The 19120-nt window shown below is 31.8% G+C and overlaps 3 protein-coding genes across 3 annotated transcripts in view; 2 read left to right on the forward strand and 1 right to left on the reverse strand.

Annotated features, from left to right (window-relative positions):
- LOC124936582 (protein SLOW GREEN 1, chloroplastic) overlaps positions 1 to 7888 on the forward strand; it is a 26771-nt gene extending 18883 nt beyond the window's left edge. Inside the window, exon 2 of the mRNA XM_047477094.1 lies at positions 7432 to 7888. Coding sequence (XP_047333050.1) covers positions 7432 to 7725 — 294 coding nt within the window. The 3' untranslated portion in view covers positions 7726 to 7888. The remainder of the gene's footprint in view (positions 1 to 7431) is intronic.
- Positions 7889 to 8013: 125 nt separating this feature from the next.
- LOC124936584 (lignin-forming anionic peroxidase-like) lies at positions 8014 to 9780 on the reverse strand. The gene is made up of 4 exons (XM_047477096.1): positions 9535 to 9780; positions 9255 to 9446; positions 8591 to 8756; positions 8014 to 8473 (listed from the first exon to the last, which is right to left on the reverse strand). The coding sequence occupies exons 1-4, from the start codon at positions 9739 to 9741 to the stop codon at positions 8058 to 8060; spliced, it is 981 nt and encodes a 326-aa protein (XP_047333052.1). The 5' UTR covers positions 9742 to 9780; the 3' UTR covers positions 8014 to 8057.
- A 3700-nt stretch (positions 9781 to 13480) lies between these two features.
- Positions 13481 to 16119, forward strand: LOC124936311 (rRNA-processing protein UTP23 homolog). Its single transcript, XM_047476799.1, has 6 exons — positions 13481 to 13894; positions 13975 to 14055; positions 14221 to 14341; positions 14690 to 14962; positions 15622 to 15687; positions 15983 to 16119. Exons 1-6 carry the CDS (start codon positions 13704 to 13706, stop codon positions 16073 to 16075), a joined length of 825 nt encoding a protein of 274 aa, XP_047332755.1. The 5' UTR covers positions 13481 to 13703; the 3' UTR covers positions 16076 to 16119.
- The last annotated feature ends 3001 nt before the right edge of the window (positions 16120 to 19120 follow it).

Below are 19120 nucleotides of genomic sequence, written 5' to 3' on the forward strand. Positions count from 1 at the left end.
CTTTTGTTGTTGAGTTTGTTGCTCTTCATCATCTTGAACTGTTTCAAGATGAATATTTCTCCCACTTGACTTGTTGGAAATGAACTCTCTTTCCAAAAAGACACTATCCCTTGCAACAAACACCTTTTGCTGAGTTGGATTGTAGAAGTAATATCCAAAACTTCCTTTTGGATACCCTATAAAAAAGCATTTATCTGATTTTGGGGCAAGCTTCTCTGTTTGTAAACGCTTTACATAAGCTTCACATCCCCATATTTTCAGAAAAATACAACTTTGGAACCTTTCCAGTCCATATCTCATATGGAGTTTTGTTTACAGTTCTTGAAGGAGTCCTATTTAGTGTAAGTACAGCGGTAGTGAGGGCATATCCCCAGAAGGATACCGAAAGATTAACAAAACTCATCATTGATCGGACCAAGTCTAACAAAGTCTTGTTTCTCCTTTCAGACGCATCATTTAGCTGAGGTGTTCCTGGGGTAGACAACTGTGTGACTATCCCATAGTTTTTCAAATGATGATCAAATTCGTGGCTCAAGTACTCACCACCACGATCAGATCGAAGTGCTTTTATTTTCTTGCCACTTTGAGTCTCTAATTCGTTTTGAAATTCCTTGAACTTTTCAAAGGACTCTGATTTATGTGACATAAGGTAATATACCCATACATACTCATGTCATCAGTAAATGTGATGAAGTATCTATAGCCACCTCTAGCTTCAGTGCTCATCGGACCACATACATCAGTATGTATTACGCCCAGTAGTTCAGTAGTCCTTTCAAACGTTCCTTTGAAAGGTGACCTTGTCATCTTGCCCATCAGACATGATTCACATGTGTCAATGGATTCAAAATCCATGTCTTTTAGAAGCCCATCTTTGTGGATCTTCTTCATGTGATTCACACTAATGTGACCCAATCGACAATGCCATAGGTAGGCCTCACTCAAACTATTTAATTTTTGTCCTTTGTTATTTATGTTATACAATTCTGATTTGAGATCCAATACAAAGAGTCCATTACTCATTGGAGCAGTCGCATAGAAAATATCATTCTTAAAAACATAAATATTTCCATTTTTAATGCTAAATTCAAAACCTTCAGAATGTAATACAGCAACCGAAACAAGGTTCTTAGTAATGCAAGGAACATAATAACAATTATTTAGTTCTAATATTAAACTAGAAGGTAAAGATAGACTTAAATATCCTACGGTAAGTGCAGCAACACTTGCTCCATTTCCAACGCGCAGGTCTATCTCTCCTTTCTTCACTTGTCTTTTATTTCTAAGTCCCTGCACATATGAAATAATGTGAGCACCACATGCAGTATCTAATACCCAAGTAGGACCATTATTTAATGTGAGAACATCGGTTTTCATAATCTCAATAACATAAATATCTGAAGTGGAACTCACAGTCCCGTTCTTCTTGTCTTCTAGGTACTTGGGACAATTTCTTTTCCAGTGTCCCTTGGCCTTGCAATAAAAACAATCATGATCAGCAGCCATCTTTGACTTCTCACCACCCTTGGGTTTGGCAACTTGCTTGCCTTTCCCTTGGTTATTGTTCTTTTTCTTAGCCACCTTCTTAAACCTCTTCCCATTGTTGATATTTAGAACTTCCTTCTTTTTGTCATCAATAATAGTGTTTTCAGTTCAGTTATGATAGTATAAGCATCAGAATGCAAAAACCTCTTTTGCACTTCAGGCTCCATTGCAGCTAGCATGAGGCAAGTAACAGGTAATGCTTCATTTTTCACCCGAGTTGATGTTGCCTTCTGCTCATCTAATGAGGTTCCGGTCACAGTAGGAATAGGGGTAGTTAGGACGTCCTCACGTCCCTCAGACCTGAGAATAATTCTCAGATTCCTTTCCCAATCAAGGAAGTTTGTTTCATTGAGCTTGTTTTTCTCAACAATTGAGCGCAAAGAGAATTTTAAATTATCGTTCGACATATTCTACAGAATATAAATGACATACAAATCAGTTTATGTTTTGAAATTTGCAAAATACTTATAATTGAACAATTTAAAATAAGTGAATGCACATTTTATTCAAGTTTTTATAGTCCCTTATGAATAAAATGATTCCAAGATCCCATTACAGACAATCCCCAACGTACTTTTGCACTGCCTTAGGTCTTGTGTGTTCAAGGTAAGTAACAATTACTAATTATAACTTCTTATAATTCTTAGTTGATGATCCACATCCAATGTAGGATTCATCCCCATGCCTCAAGATCCAAAACTTTGCCTTTTGGTCTCTTGTTGGGTACAACCGAATCAAGGCTTATGAATCCCCGTATAGATTCATCCTCAGTAGCCTAAGGTTGAGGAAAGACACCCTCACTTTTGCGAAACCTATCCAACCAAAACCATAAACTTCATGGGTCATGACACGGAAAGGCATTGCCCCAATTTTCTTTAGGAACTTAAGTTCTGATTGTCTTTTATTTATTAGTGAAAATTATTATAAATAAAAACAATGCATTGAAAATTGTGATCCTAGTATGGCCCCTAAGATGCAAAAAAAATATATATAAAGAACTAAATTTCTTTGGTCTCCATGCTTGCACCCTTCATGGATCTCCATCCTTGAACTTCATGGTTCTTATTTGTATTACATAATTATTTATAATAATCTAATTATCAAAATAAATTACAAAATACATAACGATACGTAGATCGTGTTATAAGAAAACATAACGATGCTCAGATCGTATTTCTGGGCCATACTAAAAAAATATTAATCTTTAATAAGTGGGATTTCCTAACTTTTAGAAAACAAATATATCATATTTATTTGATCCAAATATTTATATAATCCAATTAAAATAAATATTTCTTTTATTTTCTTAAAGATAGTTTTGCATCTTAATCTATGTAAAATTATATCATCGATATAGATCCGCATCAAAATTAACAGTTAATTTATTGATCCTTTCAATATATGTAACCTTGCGCTCTGATACCACTATTGGTTAATTAGATGTTCGCAGCGGAATAATTTATAGATCTAATCTAAACATCTAATCATATGATCATGCATAATTGATAGAATCATGATATATAGTTTATAGAAATATACCTTTGATGCGTGAACCGGATCAGATCTGGTAGTAATGAATAATCGAGAGCCCCACGTGTTGCTCCTCTACTTGGTCCACACGAGCCCGACTAGATCTCTTTGCTTTCGACTGCTAGGACGAAAAAGACAAAGGGGAAGCAATCCAATTGCTAGATTAAAAGATGATTTCTTCCTCTTGGAGTTCTCACCGTAATATAACAAAAGCCGTTTTAAAAGAGGAACAATTCTCTCTCTATTCCCTTCCGTTTTCTTGCAAATAAGTGAATCCTTTTGTATTAAATAAAATTCCATTTTTCTCGTTTATCTAGTCGGTCAACTCTAAGTGTGTGACCTCATAGGACCCGATTATAATAGTTATAGGTTTAACCCCATTAATCGTAGTTGGCTTCTAGCAAAGCACTACGACTCCTAAAATAATTGGATTAAATTATATCTGTTAATTTGTCTTATCCAAGTTTAGTCATTGCACATTAAATTAAAGGACACAATTCCTTCAGGTCTATGTTAGGATCGACTACAATAATAGAAGAAGGGTTGAATATTTTTGTACAAAACTTGACTTTCAATTCGATTTTAATCCTATTAGAGATTAAAATATGTTTGTATTCTTCATAAATCGTCGCAAACTCTCTTAAAAGATTTCAAGTGCGGAAATGCTTGCTAGATTTGAAACTACGGATACAAGATGTTAAGATGCAGAAAGTAAATAACATGAGAGTTTTATGAATGTTCGGAGATAAAACTCATACGTCACCCTTTTCTGTTTCTAGAAGGATTCCACTAGAAAACTTCGGTTTATATAGCTCCTATACAAACCCAGTCAGAACTCAGGACTTAACAATTGCCTGTTCTGAACTCCTAGCACTCACTCTGTTGAACAGACAACTTTCTGTTCAACTTACAACAATGAATATACTCTCAGTTTATACAATGTATGCTTTTACAATTAGAGAGAGAGAGTTAGAGAATGAAGAACTTTCAGAACTTCTAGAACTTGTGTGAGCCCGTGAACATGAGAGATCAACGTTGTACTTTAAAGCTCTTTTATAGTGAAGTGTAGCAACGGTCGACTCTGATACTTGGATTGTAAAATGACCGGGAAAGATTCATTGTACCTCAAATCCAGAAATTTGGGAATCCGCCGTACCAAAAATACAGGGGTCCGCCGTTCATAAATCTAGGGATTCGACGTTGTACTTTGATGTTAAGATGTAGGCAATGGTCGAATTTGATACGTAGATACATGTCGACTTTCTAATGGTTGAGCACTTGATGGCAGTTGTAAAAAGATGACTAGGAAGTCTGCTTATAACGAATGATGTTGTCCACTATGCTGATGAGCTATGCAGATAAGTAGAGCTCTTTTTCAGACGACCACTGAAGCAAGGCGTCTGCTCGCACTTCTTCAGACTACTGCTGAAGCAAGGCGTCTGCTCGCGCTTCTTTAGACTGCTGCTGAAGCAATGCGTCTGCTCATGCTTCTTGAGCTGTACCTGTACATAGACATCTACACAACTTAGCTTTATTCACTTATGAATTCATTATCAAAACTATATCGTATTGATTAAACTTAGTATTATTCGCCTAAGTTCATTTTAATTAATTAATGCATTTAATCTTAATTAATTATTACTTTTTCTTCTTTTAACTTATTCTAACCGTCTCCATATGACGCATTAGATACACTTCACAATCATCGTATTTTGTAGGTGGACAGCAAATCAGCTATGGGAGACTCCATGAAGAGAAAAAAATATTAACAAACATGTCACAAAGGATGAGTAGGAACAACTGGATTATTGATGTGAAACATTGTGAAATTATCACATGAGAGCGATGTACAATTGCTATTGTGTAAGGCTTGCTTTACTTTAGAGCTGCAGTAAAACAACTCTCGTGTAAGGCTTGCTTTATTGTAGAGATGTCATAGCTAGTGAAACGCTAGTTGTGGAGAAGGTTCACATATATGAGAATCTCGTAGATATAGCCATAAAGGTGGTGACGGGAATAAAGTTTCAGAAATATTGCAACTTGATTCACATCACAAATGTTGAAACGTAATCGGAGAAGTGGGAGGATAAGTTCTAGGGTGTTCTTGGTGATGATGCTCATTCGTTCGACAATAAACATAGATGCAAGGTGGAGAATTTATAAAATTGGGCCAAGGGTTTTGAGGCCCAATTTGGTGTGCCTCAATGTTAGGTACAAAAGGAGGAAGGAAGATATGTGCGATTATTTGTTGTATTAAAAAATGCATCACATAATGGTGATCAATCAAGTCGTGTTATTATGGAAATGTCAACTAAATCGCTACGAGATCATATCATGGTTGAAATATCAAAGATATCACATGATCTTTACCCTAATTATGAATTCTAAAAGTCTATATATACATTGTAAACGAGAAGAGAGCGGGACTAAAAACCTAGAACAAATAAAGAGAGTTAGAGTTTTTAATCCCTATTATAACTCTATTGAATTGATTCTCCAAAAATATGACGTAGGACATTGTTGGTCTAAACCTGTGTAAGATTCTTGTGTCGTAATTTTCGTACTTTCTTAATTTTACGCTATTGTTTTGTATTCCACTACGGTTGCTATTATTTCGTTTTCATTCTTAGGGTGATAGTTTTTCACCACACTCACATTTTCCTCCTCGGTATTCGGTGATATCTTTGAGTAAATCTTGAAATGAGTAGTTAATGGCGTTTAAACCACCTTAGCATCAGACATCCCAAATTTGGCGACCACTTTTCAAATGTAGTCGCTTTGAGACACGAACATGGAGCTTTTCTCCCAATCCTGCTCAATTACCATCCCTAAAATTTTCTTTGGCGGTCCTATATCTTTCATCTCAAACTCACTCCTTAGCAAACTTTTGACCTTGCGAACCTCTTCCTTGTTTCCCAATGTGATAAATATATCATCCACGTATAATAATAGGATGACCCCACAACCATCAACCCAATTGACATAAACACAAGTATCAAAATTGCTTCTCACAAAATCTTTATGAACCATGAACTCATCAAAGAGAAAACACCACTGTCATGGAGATTGTTTCAAACCATAAAAAGAGCGTTTAAGGAGACATACCTCGCCTTCATCACCAGGTTTGACGAACCCCTCGGGTTGCATCATGAAGATCTTCTCCTCCAAGTACCCATAAAGAAATGACTTCTTCACATCCATTTGCTTGAGCTCCAAGTTAAACTGACTCACTAGAGCGAGCAACACATGAATGAATGCGTACTTCACTACCGGGGAGTAGATCTCGTTAAAATTGACCCATTCGCGTTGTGTGAATCACTTAGATATCAATCTTGCCTTAAACCTTATCTTGTTACTACCCTCTACACCTTATTTTTACTTGAACACCCACTTTGAACCAACCACCCACTGATTCTTCAGTTTGTCCACCAATTCTTACGTCTCATTTTTGTCATTCGATGTCATCTCCTCTACCATATCACGCTTCCATTTAGTTCTCTCTTTTCTCTCTATCGCTTATCTAAATGATCTCGACTCGGAATCTTGTACCTCATTTCCCACAAGGAATGCAAAGGCCGTCAAATCAGAGTAGCCAAATCTCTCTGGAGCTCAGATTGTCCTATAGTCTCGATCTCACACTAACTAGTAGGAGATAAGGTTCTCTTCCGGATCCATACCTTCCTCCTCTTCACTAGCCTCCCCTGTGTCTACCGATTCTTTAGTAATTCCTCTTAGAAACTCCACTTCAAATTTGGTCTTCTCTTTAGCGAGTTCGCCATTTTCGACTGACTGTGTTGCTCCATAATAGGACTCGGTTTCCCTAAAGACCATGTCATGGCTAATTATACACTTGGCCGTCTCCACATCTTTGTAAAATAGTTTCTAACTATTTACTCCTTAGAGTATCCAACAAAGATATACTTCTTTGCCCACAAATCAAGGTTTCCATCTTGTTGGTACATGTAAGACACACACTCAAATACCTTCAAGTTATCGAGTTTTGGAGGAGTTGCATTCCAAACTTCTTCCGGTGTCTTGCATTCCAATGTCGTTGATGGACAACAATTGATAAAATAAGTCAAAGTGTTAACTGCTTTGGTAGACCGACCTCAAACAATATACACCGGACACACTCAAGTAGCGTTTTGTTCATTCACTCCACCAAGCCATTTTGTTGCGTTGTCTGTCGGACGATTTTATGACGAACCATTTCTTCTAATTGATAAACTGATTGAACTTTTCGCCTAGGTACTCCAAAGCATTATTTCTACATTAGATCTTCCGTAAAGTGAGTGCATAACAAAAATTGGATATGATGGGAATCGAACCTCATACCTCTCGCATTCAATTCTTAAGGTAAATCCTCTATCCTTTGAAGCTCTCTTTGAGAATGCCCTGCTGATGGACCGATTAGGAGAGGGAGATGCTGTTTTAAGAAGGCTGGATGAGGCATTGAATATTGCAGAGGTTGAGAAGAAGCAGAAAGAAGTTAGGGATGTTAGGTTTATAATGGCACAGATACATTTCCTGCAGAAAAACGTGGATAAGGCACTGAAGAGCTATGATGGTCTATCCATGGAGGATCCGAAGGATTTTCGACCTTATTTCTGCAAAGGGATGATCTTTAGTTTGCTAGATAAGAACAAATAGGCAAGAGAGGAGTTTGCAAAGTAGGGTTACTTGCCATCTTCATTGTCCAAGATGAAGCTTTTCGGCACTGGTGAAGATAACTGAGATTGAACCAGACCAAACCAGATCATCCATGGCTTTTTGACCATTTCTTCCTGGTATGTATTTCTTGATAGATTATCTTTATAGTTATTTAATTATTGAATCAATAAGCTTCTTATTGAGATTAAGCATAAATGTTGGATCTTTGATTTGATATAATTAAGTAATACAAATATCATTTATAATTTATTATTGATTTGCCACACTTACAAAATAAAGAAATGATCAAACTTAGGGTAATGATTGTAAAATTACATATCTTGAGGATTCATTTCAAGAGTGCTGCAAACACTCCTTATGATTCCTGCATCTCCAAGAAGAGGACGAATATCACCCATTTTCACCATAGCATTGGCAAAATCAACCCTAAAAGTCTCAGGGTTGTTACTATACTCGGTGACAATACTGTCGGTTTGTTGCCCGCTAAAAAGTATCTGATCAGATTGAAGAAGACCCTTCTTTTCGATTAGGTTTACGAAGTAGTTGTTGTCGAATAAGTCTGGTGTCACCAAATCGAGAGGTGCAAGATTTCCGTTGCCTTCACCGTCGGTAGTGTTTGGGCAATTCCCTTGACGGGTGCTTCTGAAACCAGCTTCGATGTCGCTGTTGTTGTCGTATATTCTTCCACGGAAGGTTACACACTGTGCCTGTCCAATTGTGTGAGAACCTGTGGAGGGATTGGATTTGATCTAGATTAGAAACTTCCAATAAATTTATTTGAAAACAGCTGGTGTCTCGTATGTCGATTTAGATGAGATCAGGTTTGAAAAAGAAAGAAATAGACCTGATAAGGCTACCAAGTCCCTCACGTTGAGACCCTTTCCGTCAAAATTGGCAATGTGTTCGTCAAGGGTGCTTGTGAACCGGGGTAAGTTGGCTTCAGCTTCTGTTCGGTTTGCTGTCGTAGAATCTCTTCTCCCAAGTTGGACTGTCCATGTCGGACCATTAGCCTATATCAAAATTAAACATTTAGGTTTGATTTTAGTGAAAAAATCTATACAAAATGAGAAAATGCGGAATTTATTAAAAAATGTTTTTGGAGAGTGTTAAAATTTTCATTTTAGAGAGCTAACACAATCTTTCAAAGTCATGTCCCTATTTTAATTTTAAGAACACTCTTGTCACTTTTTTTTTTTTTTTTTTTTTTTTTTTTTTTTTTTTTTTTGAGAACGCTGGGTTCCGCTACTCCTATGGAGTGCGACTAATCCCCGCGGGTTAAGTACATAGCCCGCAAACATACTTAACCAATTAACCAGGCGCAGAACTTGCCGCCTGACGGGCTCGAACCCAGGACCTCATGGAGGCCTGGGAGATATCCACCTCTTGTTGCCACTAGGCTAGAAGAGGGGATCACTCTTGTCACTTTGAACTGTCCTAACGAGTTAAAGTGTACGACTCTTGTCATTTTGAACGGCTTAAACGATCAAATTTAAACTAAAAATTCATGCCTCAACAGATGCATCACGTGCTGCTACTGCCAAAATATCTGCGCAAGAAACAATTCCTGGACAAATTCTTTCCACCTCAGCCTTAATAGCATCAATAACCTCGTATCCTCTAGCCGAATTATTATTTTGCAACGCGGTCCTTTCGCTCGTGGGAGTAGCTAATTCGTCTAGCAAGATGGAAGCGTCGCATCCCTATATAAAGCCCAAAAGTTTAGTTACGAAAAAATATTTTTAGAATCAAATAAAACAAGTTAATTATATAAGTTATCGACATTTTTACCTGAACAAAACAGTCGTGAAAATGAAGGCGAATGAGGGAAGCAGCCATACGGGTCTCATTGGCCACGGCTTGTTGAATCAAAGTTTTAATGACTGCGAGCGCATCTGGACAAGTGGCGTCGTAGAAAGTGGGAGTGAGTTGTGCATTGGAAAGAAGAAATGTGCTGAATAGGAATGTAACGAAGAAGAATAGGGAATTGGAAGCCATGAGATTTATGTGATTAAGATATAGAGATAATGAAATATGAATATTATTGTTGAGGAATGAAAATACAATGACCTTGAATATTTATATAGAGCTGTCATTACCATGGTATGGGACAATATTTCAATTCAACCCTAATTGACTATTTCAATTTTGTAAGGCCAGGAAGCTATATGGAACTTCCTTATCATATAAGCTTTGTTCATATTTGAGGGATTTAAATAATTCACTTAGGTTGACCTAAAAAATTTTGATTTGTATAAGATTATGAAAAATTGGGTTATTGATTAAAACTTAAAGATATTAGTATTTAATGAAAATTATTTATTTAATAAAATAAATAAATAATATTTTGATTGATAAAAAGATAAAGAGATAGGATAATTGGAATTTGTATCCAAAATTCAACATTTCTCTCTTTTTATTTCCTTTATCTCATTATTTATTTTATTAATTCAATATATTATCTCATATATTTAAATAGTTGAATAATCATTCAATTTAAAAAAAAAAAAAAATAGTCAAACAAAAATTATATCTAAAACTATTTTGATTGATTGAAATTTTAGCCAACTGAATTTTATTTTATTTTATTTTATAAAAATACATATTAATATATAATAAAAAAATTTTAAAAAAATAATATTTTAGTTAATGAATTAAATGATATAATCGATTATTTATTCAGTTTATACAGACAGTTTATTTAGTAAAGTTAATTATTTTGTGACAAGATTGGATTGAATTCAGCTTTTAGAGAAAAGAGATAGAAAGAAAATTATTTTTAAATGCAAAATGTGTATAATTATAATTTTTTGCTTTAACTTATTTCGCAAGATAACTATAATTATTACGCAAAACCCAACTTCTAATTCCAATCAAAGACACTCATGAAATAATATTTGATAAACTTAAATATATAGTTTTTAAATTCCTAAGATAGTTTTATGGATTTGAGTTATTTAAATAATTTAAATCAATCTGATACTATTTTTTTTCTTTTTTTTATTTATTATATTATATTTATTAACAAAAAAAATTAAAATATTTTTTATTTTAAATTATTATTTTTTTATTTTATTTATATATATTAATATATTTTAAATCATTTTACCATAAATAATAATCACTTTCTTAAAATTATCAATAATTATTTTTATAGGTTAAATAACCCCAATCCAAACAAGTTCAAAGACATTTCAAATTCAACATTTATTTGGTTGTCCTTTCTAATTTATGTGGAGCCGAGAGAAAGACTATTATTTTGGTTGTGAATACGTCATGAATGTAGAAGGTTCTATTAATTTGGAGCTTGTTTGATATTGACTATTTGATGGTGTTTTTATCATGTTACTTAGATTTTTAATTAGTTAAATTATCGTAATGAATTTTCTTATTTAAAATAATTTTATAGTTGATTAAAAAAAATAAGATAGTATAGTTAAATTTTGAATAAAATAAGAAAAACAACATCAAACAAACTCCAAGGAATTTCTTTTAACATGTTGACAAGTCCATGTATGGGAAAGAAAGTAATTTTTTATTTATATTTTTTCAAGAAAGTTGATTATATAACTCCATTGATTGATTAGGAAATAAATAAAGGATGGTTCAAAATGTCAGACAAATATATGCGTGATGCGTTGGAAAGAAGTAATCAATGACCAAAATGAGAACCTCATAATAATATTTTTTTTAACTAAATCATAATAACAAAGTATAATATATCAAATTTGATTTTTTTTTCTCTCATTTCTAATTTACTAACACGAGTTTATTCATACTTAAATTTTGAATTAGGTTAATCGAGGATGAATTATGACAAATTTAGTTATTAAAAATTTAGTTTCAAACAAATGAATTTTTTATATTTTTTCTATTGAGATTTTTATTATAAAATTAATTTGTCACGTATTAAATAAAATAATATTTAAATTAAAAAAAAATGTTTCTACGCAACCTCCTTACACTACATATGAACCATGATGACGATTTCTTCACCTTATTCAACCTTTGTGACGACGACACCAATGAATATATATATTCATGAATTGGACTAGAAAGAAAAAAAAATGCTACTAACAAATTTTCAACCAATTTTGTATCATCCAAGAGACCAAGACCATTTCAAGCATACCCGAAATTTAACCCCAAGCCTCTAAACCCTATTTCGACCTTATCTAAGTTATTTAAATAACTCACCACCACCACCGAACAAGACCTGAGGGTAAACATATGTTCACAAGATGTGTAGGCTTTCATGGAAACCACAGGTTTACTTAATGACGTTGCTGGTTGATTTTGGTTTATTGGTTATTAGATGATCGGATATATTCGGTTCTATTGATTTTATTCGTTTATAAAATTTATTGCTACACAATATTAGTATACATAAATTTTGCTTTAAAAATAAATAACAATTACATAGGTTATAGTTTAATGATTAAAAACTTAATAATTAAAATAAATATTATGTATCAACAGAATTAATTTTAAGTTATAAAATTTTAATAATGTTCCGGTTCATCTGTCAATTTTGTTTAGACACTGAATTAAATGTACAATTTGTGATTAATCAAAGGAGTTGGTTAAAGGTTTGTTTGATTGCCAAACAATTAATCAAACAGCAATAATTGATTTGACTTTAGAATTAGATATATATGCATCTGTTGGATACTATTTGACTTAATTTTAATGTACAAAAAAACAAGCATGAGACAACCAATTTTGAATGTGAAATGTCCTTCTCTAATGTCCCACAATTGGATGCTTTTCTTATTTCTCTATTTCAATTCTTAGAAGAAAAAAATGAATCAAATCTCTTTTACGCAATCAATTTTAAATAAATTTAAATTTAATATATTGCATTGTTTATATTATATTTCAAATTTATCTCTAATCATTTTTTTATTTAAATGTAGGAAGCTAACACAATAATAATTTTATTTTTATTTAAAACATTTAAAATGTGAATTGAACACATTTGTTTTAAAAAAAAAAAAAATTAAAGACAACTATTATAACACCCATTATCCCTTCAGTGACATTTGATATTTAAAAATTATTTTATTCACTTATTTATTTATTTTTATATATATATAGATAGACTGGGATGTAAACTAACTTTATAATATAATGTATTAACAATTTTAAGATGATAAATGTATATGAGAATTTGTTTATCATAATAAATTCGATTTATTTAAAAAAATGTTTAGTATTGGTGTTTTAATGATGTAAGTATTTTTGGTAAAAAAAATAGAAGATATTAATATATATTTTACAAATAAAAATTATTTTTAATATTTTAATTAATTAAGTGATTTAAATATGAGAAAGTGAAAATTGTAATAATAATAATTTTAAATAAAATTTCGGTATTAAATAAAAGAAAAAAAAATACCACAAGAAAAAGGTCTTTTTTATGTATTTTTATGAAATAAAATTGTTAATAATTTAATAATACAATTAAATTATTTAAAAATATAACAGTTAACAACAACTTAAAAGTAAATAAATAAATATTAAAATTTTAATTATTTTATATATTTCTTCTCGTATTTGAAACTAACAAAAATTACAATAATAATCAGTTAAATGTTTGTTATCAAATTAAATTTGATTTACATTTATATTTTTTTTGTCCATATATATTAATTTAATATATTATTTTTTATTATAACATAATCATAATATTTTATTTGATAAAATAGTGAAAATTTGATAAATTGAATTAGGAGAAACCCTAATTGGAAGTCTATTATGCGTGCCGCCGAATCAGGGCGTGGGCAGGTCTGGGCTAATCCTGTTATCGGATCGACGATTAGGGTTTCGATTCTTCATATCTCTGATCTTCGGCTGTAACAATCTAGTCGGCAGCAGCTTCAGTGAGTGATTCCTTTAGTCGAGAACGAGTTTCCCTCGATCTTCTTTTACAGAAACTACACTAGCGTCAAGCAATCACAATGAGGTTCAAGAAACAGAAGCGTCATCGCAAAATTGTGAGGTTTTATAAAGCTTGTTTTGGATTCCGGGAGCCATTTAAGGTTCTTTGTGATGGCACTTTTGTGCATCACCTTCTTGTAAACCGTATTACTCCGGCGTGTACTGCCCTTTCTAATGTCCTTGGGGCCAATGTGAAAGTCTTTACCACAAGGTTACTATTCTGTTTTTATTTTTATGGATTTTAGTATATTGAAATATCTTGTTTTGTTAACTTTTATTTTCATATTACAGATGTGTTCTTGCTGAGCTAAAGAGCCTTGGTGAATCATATTCAGAGTCTTTTGAGGTAGCCCGTGACCTGATGATTGCAAGGTTAGTTCTTTTCCCATAAAAAAAAAATTATTCTTTTTGAATGGAACTGGAATCTGTCTACCTGATTGAAACATTGACTTAGTTTGTCTTAGAACATAGGTTGTTTTTTATCAAAGAATTATTTCTTATTCCTACCCCAGATAATATTATTTGATTTTGTTATAGATGTGACCATGAGAAGAGGCATAGTGCAGTTTCTTGCATCATGGAAGTTGTTGGGGATAAGAACTCTGAACACTTTTTTGTTGCCACTCAAGATGCTGATTTGAGGAAGAATTTCCAGCAGGTTTTGCACCTTATTATACCAATTCCTTTCAGCAAGTTAAATTTCGGATAAAAGTTTGTTTTGCTTCCTGAATTTACATCAAAAGCTGCAAAGTTTTAAATAGTCTTTACACAATTAGTGTAGCTCCTTAATCTCAATACTTAGTTAATTTGAATTGCATATCAAGACACTAATGGAGTTAACCAAATATGACGATGTGAAGTAACTTGAGCTATTTTTAAAGGCTTAGGAAGCAAAGTGAACTTCTTTGTTTAAATTTGAGTCTCCAATTTTGGTATTTTCCCTATTTGTATGAGCAGTTACCCTTTGTGGTGCCTGTCTGATTGACTTGCTTACTTTTTTTTAAAGGTACCTGGAGTTCCTGTAGTATTTGGCTTGCGAAATGCCTTGCTCCTAGAAACTCCTTCTGCCTCCCAACGCCAGTTTGTGAAGTTCACTGAGGAGGACCGTTCACACATGTCTGAGTTAGAATTTAAAATGTTAAAGAAAATAGAGAAGGGAAGTGACTTAGATGAACATGAAGAACCTCAAAATATTGAGACTGAAATGTTATCGAATGTGAAAGGAGGAAAAGGAATAGAAGCGAAGGATAAAGCTCAGTTTAAGAGAAAGAAACCTAAGGTTTTTATCTACTCTTAATCTTTACTCTTTGTATTTAGTTGTATGTTGTTCTTGCTAATGGACCTGGAACTATTGTCTCTTTTCATTGCCAATTAGTTTTCCTTCTCAAAATTGCATGGACAGAGATTATGGTTCTATTAGGAGATATGGTTATGTTTTCTCAAACAATGAACAAGCAGAGCTAAGCTATAACTTTAATTAAATGGATAAACATTAAGTGATTAGATTTGTAATTCTAGTTTGTTTTCTCTACATTGAATAAAATTAGTGATCGATAATGTTAATTTTAGAAGTGATTTTGAAATATCCAGAATCAAAATGAACTATCTATTTATTTGGAACATGGCCCAAGATATCAAAAGAGCCTAGTAAGCTGTGAAAAAATAAATTTGCCAATAGCTTGTTTGAAAAAGAGAGATCTTGTGTCTATGAAATCAGTTTATTTGGGTAAAATGACCAAAATATCCTTAATAATTAAAGGTTCAGTATTTTGGTTGATGATCTGAATGATATGATTGAAGAAGTGATGGTTGTTTATATAGAAGTAATCTCAAATAATTCAACATCAAACAAACTTCAAGAATCACAATGAACAGTTGTTTGTAGAGATGATTATTAGTGATCATGCAGCATCCAAACCTTTTGTTTCCATTTTGCAGGGTCCAAATCCTCTTTCATGCAAGAAGAGAAAAATCAACGAAGCTCCACAATCTGGTCCTCCGAGGGTAAGCTTTTTTCCTTTTTCACCCTTTAGTTGAACACTTGTATTTTTTCAAGTTGTAGCTTTTTACAATTTCATAAACTTTTTTTTATTGTCTAGGGGAGTACCCTTGGTGCAGTTTCTGCATTTGATATTGAAATTGATATATAATTTTTTCTAATTTTATTCAATCTTCTTTAACTTTGTTTGGATAGTTAAAATCGAATAAAAACTAGATCATAGAGTTGGGATGTTGCAGGGGATAAACTTAATGTTAAACTAGTAAGTTATGTTTAGATTTTTAACATTTTCGAATGCAGGTGAATGATGACAATAAAAACATGGCAAGATCTAGGAGCAATAAAAGAAAAAGATCGCACAAAAACAAAGAGCCTGCAAACGCGAACACTTAAACGGATTGGAGAGGCTTGCATTTCGATGAAAAATGGCTTCTTAAACTTGTAGAATTTTGTTTATTCAATATTATTTTTTTTTGGTAGTGTACCATTTTATTTTGCATTAAAGTGTAGAATCCTGTTTTTCTTAACGACACTATTTGAAGAACACTGTAGACAATTTTCAAATGAAAAACCTATGGATTATTTTGTTGTCAAACTCTTGGTAAACATGAGTTTTGGCTGTTTATTCATTTACTTAAATTACATTTAAGTTATCAAAAGCTACATTTTGATTAACTTGTATTTCATTTGATCATTTTGAAAGAGTTTTGAGGTATTATATTCATATTATGTATTTATGTTGTTTTAATTTTTTTGAGTTTTATGCTTTTATTCACTTAATTTTGATTAACTCATAATGATTTGTACTACAGTTTTAGCTTCTTTTTTTTTTTTTTTTTTGTAAAACATAGTATTATTATCTCAATATATTTTATTAGTATGGTTTAACAAAAAAACATTTGGAAGGGAGCCAAAGAAATGACACTTTTTCGAATTTCTCCCCATGACAGACATTTCCACAGTTTGTATAGTTAAAGCACCATTCCTAACCAAAAAAAAAAACTTTACAAATAGCCTAAATAAAAAATTAAGATATCATTAACTCCCTTATTTGCAAAATCAAAATCACTAATTATTAATTATAAATTGCATTAATTGAAATTCAAAAATAAACCATAATGGAAGAATTAAATTAAAAAAATATGAATTAGAAAAGTTTTTTAAGAAATGTCGAGATTATGATTTGAGACAAGTGTTAAGGCATAAACAAGATCAGAATCAGATCTTAATTCGTCCCACATATTCCAACAAGCCCATGGCTTTTAAATTAGATGTCTTAATTCAAATTAATTACATTAAACTAAACAAACCCAACCCACCTCTATTTTATATTTATATATATATATATATATATATATATATATATATATATATATATATATATATATATATATATATATATATAGGAGTGATAGAGTGAGGGAATTTGGTGAGGGAATTTGGTGAGGGAATGACGTGGCATCACCTTCATTGGTTGGAAAATGTAAAAGTGGGAGGAAAGAGAGAAAAGAGAGAAATTATTTGATTTTTTCATCGAATAAGATTATGCCACATCATTCCCTCACCAAATTCCCTCACCTAATCATTTCTCATATATATATATATATAATTTTGAAAATATAATATTAGATTTTCTTTCACATTTTATTCCACAAAAACACCTTATTCTTCATAAATTCACCTTTAATTATGTAGGTTAGAATTAAGAGAAAAATATATTAAAATTACATGAGTTAGGTCTATTATATAGACATTACAATAAACTTATAAGAAAACTAATATAATATAATAATATTAATATTGTGATATATTGTGATAATATTTTACATATATATTATTTTATATTTTAACAATTCTCCTCAAACTCAAGATAAAAAATGTTTGAACAACTTGAGGTTGAAGACAATCGAGATGTTAAAATGTTGATAATGTATTTTTTAAGCTTCAAAAATTCGCGAGCTCCATCTAGTTACATGATGTCAACGTGTTGACTGATAAACTAACGAAGATGTCGAATCCCATGGGAATTAAATGCTAGGGTGAAACAACAAATAAATGAACTTCGAAGTTACTCGTGAGTCTTGAGATCTATCCAATGACGGGGATGACCATGTGTTGCATAAAATAAAACTAGTGAAGATGTCGAATCCCGTGGACATTAAATGCTGGGGTGAAATAACAATTAAATGAACTACGAAGTTACTTATGAGTCTCGAGATCTATCAATGACGGGGATGACCGTGTGTTGCATATAAACCAGCGAAGATGTCGAATCCCGTGGGAATTAAATGCTAGGGTGAAACAACAATTAAATAAACTACGAAGTTACTTGTGAGTCTCGAGATCTATCAATGACGGGGATGACCGTGTGTTGCATAAAATAAAACCAACGAAGTGGTCGAATCCTATGGCATAAAATTCTTGGCTGAGGATAACTAAAATCAAAACAGAGAATATGATTGTCGAAGAAAGTAAGAACATAAACAAAATTATTTAAAAAAATATTATTAAAATATAATAATTGTTAGATCATTATTAGAGCCTTCCATCTAAGGGTGTTCAACCGACCGATTAACTGGTTAACAGGTTAAACGGTTCCGGTTAAGACCGATTTTGTCTCTTATTTTACAAACTGGTTAACCGACCGTTAATGATATCGGTTTTATCGGTTCTGGTTCTACCGGTTTTGGTCGGTTTCGGTCGGTTAACCAGGTTTAATCAGAAATCGATAATTCAATTTTTTAAATTAAGTAATAAATTTATGAAATGATTTATTTTTAAAATTATTGTTTGCACTTTCCTATTATAATATTCTCCATCCTTTCCTCTATTATAATATATTATTATTAGAATATATTTTATCGATATATTTAAAAATATGTTATAATATATGATTTTAATAAAATAATATATTTTATAGCTATTTTGTTATCTTTTTATATGTTCTTGAGAAACTTCAAATTCATTAGGTCGATTAGTCTTTGACGAATGTTAAAACATGAAGCGAAGGTTAAAGACATCAAGTTTTAATTTGTTTAACTATTTTGATTTTGTTAATTTATAATTCTACGTGTTATTGTATCGTTATAAAAACAATTTTACATATTTTAATGAAATTATTTCAGTTTGTTTTTAATTTATTTTTGTAAAATTTTATATAAATTATAATGTGTTTTAAAAATAATTCTATAAAAATTATAATTTAAAATTTAAAAATAAAAAGGATTTATAAATTATTAAATATTATTTATAATATATCTATTATTTATAAAAATAATTAATAAAAATAACTAATTAAATTATTATTGGTTTACCGGTTAAACCGTTAGAAAAATAGGTAAACCGAAAACCGAACCGTTTAACCGGTAAAAATCTGTTAACCAGAACCGCTAGAACCGATTAACCAATAAACTGTTAAAATGAAACCAGTTAACTATC

This window comes from Impatiens glandulifera, chromosome 4, assembly GCF_907164915.1.
Source record: "Impatiens glandulifera chromosome 4, dImpGla2.1, whole genome shotgun sequence".
In the NCBI taxonomy this organism is placed as follows: Eukaryota; Viridiplantae; Streptophyta; class Magnoliopsida; order Ericales; family Balsaminaceae; genus Impatiens; species Impatiens glandulifera.

Bases quoted from the DNA above. Each gene is read 5' to 3' on its own strand.
- LOC124936584 (XM_047477096.1), bottom strand. From the start codon at position 9,741: ATGGCTTCCAATTCCCTATTCTTCTTCGTTACATTCCTATTCAGCACA. The intron at 9,447-9,534 runs GTAAAAATGTCG...GGCTTTATATAG, and splicing joins TTCACGACTGTTTTGTTCAG to GGATGCGACGCTTCCATCTT. The intron at 8,474-8,590 runs GTCTATTTCTTT...ATCCCTCCACAG, and splicing joins GGACTTGGTAGCCTTATCAG to GTTCTCACACAATTGGACAG.
- LOC124936311 (XM_047476799.1), top strand. From the start codon at position 13,704: ATGAGGTTCAAGAAACAGAAGCGTCATCGCAAAATTGTGAGGTTTTAT. The intron at 14,056-14,220 runs GTTAGTTCTTTT...ATTTTGTTATAG, and splicing joins CGTGACCTGATGATTGCAAG to ATGTGACCATGAGAAGAGGC. The intron at 15,688-15,982 runs GTAAGCTTTTTT...TTTCGAATGCAG, and splicing joins CACAATCTGGTCCTCCGAGG to GTGAATGATGACAATAAAAA.